The 5,061-nt window shown below is 34.4% G+C and overlaps 1 protein-coding gene across 1 annotated transcript in view; it reads left to right on the plus strand.

Moving 5' to 3' along the window:
• Positions 1-5,061, plus strand: part of LOC117123171 (complement C3-like) — an 80,314-nt gene that overhangs the window by 70,656 nt on the left and 4,597 nt on the right. The window contains exon 25 of the mRNA XM_033269024.1: positions 451-622. Coding sequence (XP_033124915.1) covers positions 451-622 — 172 coding nt within the window. The remainder of the gene's footprint in view (positions 1-450; positions 623-5,061) is intronic.

A 5,061-nucleotide genomic window follows, 5' to 3' on the forward strand; every position in this document is an offset into this window, starting at 1 on the left:
GTACTTGGTAGGTATACTGGTTACTGTGGAATCAGTCCTTCCCTGGAAAGTCTAATCAGTACATTTTGGGGTTGCCATTCCGAAGCTCTGCGAACTAAGCTACTCAAGTTTACATTTTTCTGGCAAAAACAATACTTTGGAATGATGGTTCTCAGCATATTGTAGATCATGATGCATGCAGACTGTAAAGCACTATATATTTTCGATATACTTGCTGCTGGGGTAAGACTAAATATATATAAATATAAATCATCAAATATGTAGGATAAAGACCAATACCATGGGCAAAACACTTACGTTCACGAGAGCTTGGAATAATATAATTTTGTCGAACTGTTGATGTAAAACTTAAGTAGATAGAATCTTTGTATTTGTTTTAAGATAGTATGAAATAATAATGTTAACAATCTGGAATCAAGGTATACTGACATTTGATTTTCATTCAAACAGGTTGACAGCTTATACTATTAAAGTTTTCTACAACGTTTTGGAATTGGGAAAGTATGTTGACAAAGACAAATTATGCGCTGCATTTAGATATCTTCAGACCCGGTACAGAGATACCGATGTTGGTCAAGGTTTATTCTTTGAAGGAAATGCAGTTGTCCACAGAGATATGACGGTAAGTCCTCAAACAATTATCTCGAACTCGTTTACATTCCATTTAGTACGTTATACATATGTATATTTCTGTATAGATATTTAAAATAATACAGCTGTTTCCTTGACCTTGGAATGTTTGAAGGAGTTATGGCACCAATTACACCACCTGACATAGAATTTGAAGCTAACTCATTCTTCATTGCCTGCAATGAACTTTTCTTGCTGGGAAAATGTGGCATTTTTTTGTTTTGCTGTTGCCATGAGATGCAATGGAGAATTTACCTCATTGAGGTCTTTTATTTTTTACTGAATATTGCAGAAGGCAGTGCGAATTCACAATTTCACCATAACTTCGTCTTAATAGGAAAATTGAGTATTTTCAGCGGAGTGTGTGTATATATAATAATAAGATGATTCATCTAATTCAATTTTCCTTTCTAGTGTACTGACATAAATATTTTTATCAACTTGTACATTAAAAATGTTAAAAATATCTTTAGAACATGGAAATACATAATTTGCTCTCCTTTCAAATCACAGTGTTTAGTCAAAATATTAGTAATTAAAGCTTTTTTTTTTGGACATGCACTTTCAATTTTTGTTGTGTGAGGTCAACATGAGGTAGACCATCCTCCACCCTATGATCAGTACTGATGGGAAGTCATCCTCATCTCCCACATTTCTTGGTCTTTTATTACATTGCTCATTGCTGAAAATTTCATAACTACAGGGAATAAGTGAAAGTTCGTAAATCGTACTCCAAAATTCTAATGTTTAATCAGTTTAGAATATAATTGATTTAAACATTGTGCCCGGACATGCACTTACAAATATTGTTGTGTAAGGTCAACATGAGGTACACCAGCCTCCACCTCTTCATCATTAATTCTTTTAATCTTATATTTTTCTAAATGATATCTAGTAAATCTTTTGTGTTTTATGTGTGTGTTGAGTGCTGCCTTGGAGAGCCACATAATAGTGGCACTTTTGTGTACTTTTGGTTATCCAGAGTTGGCAGCACTTTGTGTGTTTGTTTCTGTTTTTATTGTCTTTTTTTTTAAATTGTAATTTTGATTGTAATTTTAACCCGAAATAAATTTGAAATGAATTTTAATTGAAAAATTGAATTGGAAGTCGTCCTCATGTCCTAGAGTTCTTGGGTTTTTACCACATAGCTTACTGGTACTGCTGAAAATTAAAATAAATTAATTGCAATGAATACATGGAAGTTGATAATTTTAGCACTCCTCCATAATCATAATGTTTAATCAGTTAACATTATTAATTTAAACATATTTTTCCAGACATGCATTACAAGATTGATTTGTAAGGACAACATTAGGCAGACTAGCCTACATCTCATTACCATTATTGATGTTAACATCGTCCTCATCTCTTACAGTCTTTGGTTTTTTTTTTTATTGCATTGCTTACTGCTGAAAATTAAAATAATATCTTTACAAAGAATACATGAAAGTTGGTAATTAGCCCTAACTTCAAAATCACAATCACTATATTGTTTTATAATGTAATAGTCTGTTTGTTTTTGGTTTAATTTTTTCTCTTATGTTGTTGTTAAGCGCCTTGAGGTTGTGACAACTTGAGTATATAAATCCAGAATAATAATAATAATAATAATAATAATAATAATAATAATAATAATAATAATAATAATAATAATAATATTAGTACTACTACTACTACTACAGCGTTTAGTCAGTCACAAACATTGAAAAATTTAACATTTCTTTTGGCCATGTACTTACAATTCTTGTTGTGTGAGGTCAAAACCAGGGAGACCATCTTCCACCTCATCATCAGTAATTATGGGAACGTCATCCTCTTCTCTTACATTCCTTGGTCTTTTACTGTATTGAGAAACATGTTGAATATATAAGGGATTAAAATTTCAGCGACACATTCCTTAAGAATTCTATGGGACACGTTATCAGGTCCAACAGCTTTTTAGGTATCTCATGATTCAAGAATTTTGAGCACATCCGATTCATCAATTTGTATGTTACCTATAGACATGTACTTCCATACCGGAATGTTCGGAAACTCACATTGAGAAATATTATTTGAAAAGTTTGAGAAAAAATATTTGGTGCTGCTTTATTGCTGCTTTACCTTTAGCCTCATTAGCTGATAGATCATTGCTAAATTTAACTTTAGGTAGGCACATAGACTTTGTTGTGGCTAGGAAACGACCAAAATCTTTTTGGATCCGCCATTGTAATTAGTCATTTGCTGATATTGTATTGTGTAATTATTTGATTGTATTGGACTCATTTTTCTACCGATTTGTATTTGGTATATTTATCTCGTAATAAATAAGTAAAGGTTATAAAATGGTAGTTTAATATCAATTATTATTCTCACGTTGATTGTGACGTCATAACTGCTTATAACTGTAGATGGTCTAACTTCACACCTCCATGATGCAAACGCTGCCATAACCACACATAATAGTTATACTGAATAATAGTTACAATAATACTGAAATATGAACAGTAATATCATTCTAGGCCTACCAAACATAGTCCATTTCATAAAGTCTACTCTAATAGTTAATTTTTTAACAAGCAAAATCAATCAACATATTAAATTTTATCATATTGAAAAGTACTGCTATTATCATGAAATACTTAAACAATAACTTAAAAAAACAAACTTGATTAATGAAATAGATGGACAATCGAACAAGTTCGAGTGATAACGTAACTTGGGGCCAATTCAGTTATTAAACCTTTTATTTTGGTCAGCACGTTCAAAAGTTTAAACACATTCTTGCTCTTCATATTACCATCTCAATTAATCATTCACCTCAGCTCAGATAAATCAAATGGCCGAATTTTGTTTGTGATACCCCTGGGAATTTGTGTCCGAAATCACAAGATCACATGGATATATTCATAACAGATTTGAGCTTGTATAGGTATTACATTTTATTAACATTTTTAAAAGCCCTGTCTATTTCTATTGATGCTATCTACCAGAGATAATATAGTATTGTAAATGAAAACTACACTGTTTTAAGATAGAGATAGGGAAGGAACATGTGGTGAAAAAGATCTGACTGATTTTGGGATTGTTATTCTTGCTGTTTTCCTTGATCAGGGTTGCGTAATTCTTGCTGTTTTCCTTGATCTCAGTGCCGCTTTTGACACCATTGATCATCCCATTCTATTCATAGACTATCATCTTTTGGCATTTGCGGAACAGCCCTGTCATAGTCTATATCATATCTCACCTCTAGGAAACATCAGGTTCGCATTGGATATGTAGTTCTTCGGCTTGTACTGACATAATCTGTGGTGTCCCCCAGGGGTCTATATTGGGACCAATATTATTTGTATTGTATGTTTCCTCACTGAGTAAACTTATTAGTAGTCACGGTGTTCAGTATCATGCATACGCCGATGATACTCAACTGTATATTAGCTTTCAAGCTAATCACTGGTTTGAGGGAAAAAATATAATTGAAACATGTCTTAGAGATGTACAAGCCTGGTTATCACAAAATATGCTCTGCTTCAATCCTGATAAGACTGAAGTACTATGTATTCATTCAACACCGCCTCCAATCAATAGCATCGCGATTGGAGCCGAGACTAATGTTCTTCTACCATCAGAAATTCGCAATATTGGAGTTGTTTTTGACTCTAATATGTTGATGGTGAAACACATATCCAACATTTGCAAGTCCGTTACGTGTCACAAACATCAGGCACATTAAAAGGCTCCTGACCAATGACGCTCTTCTTAAATTAGTGCAGGCTCTTATACATCTCGGTTGGATAACTGTAATGCTGTTCTCTGTGGTATTCCTGCTAGTCGGTTGAGAAGATTGCAGCTATGTCTTAACACAGCAGCCCGGTTCGTCTCCGGAACATCTAGAAGTGAGCACATTACACCTATCCTCAATCGACTGCATTGGTTACCGATAAACACGATTTTACTCTTCACATACAAGGCTCTTCATAATGCTCCACAATACATTGTTCAACTATTGAAGTCTCGTTCTGCAACATGTTCTCGGTCTCTGAGATCAACCACTGACACGTCTATACTATCAGTTCCCGCATCACGTCTGAAGACCTACCGCGACGGCGTTCTCTGTAGCTGCCCCAAAGTTGTGGAATTCATTACCGGCTGATCTTCGTGAGGCACCTTCACTCCTTGTATTTAAAAAGAATTTGAAGGCTTATCTCTTCAATCTTTGTTAACTTTCTCATGGTTAATAATTCTCATTTATTTGTTAATCTCTGTAGTTAAATTTCTGTAGTTAAGTTTTTTTCCCCTGAAAAGTCGCACCTCCTTACTTGAGGTAGCGCTGCCAACATAGCAGTGCACGGTAGGGGAGCCATAGGCTTATCCTACCGGAGCCCAGCAAACTGACGCCCAGGTACCTGCGTGTACACGGTAGTGATGGCGACGCTATCTCAAAATGGGGGG

Source organism: Anneissia japonica, unplaced genomic scaffold (genome assembly GCF_011630105.1).
Source record: "Anneissia japonica isolate Jap-2015-1 unplaced genomic scaffold, ASM1163010v1 scaffold560_len657749_cov147, whole genome shotgun sequence".
Classification (NCBI taxonomy): Eukaryota; Metazoa; Echinodermata; class Crinoidea; order Comatulida; family Comatulidae; genus Anneissia; species Anneissia japonica.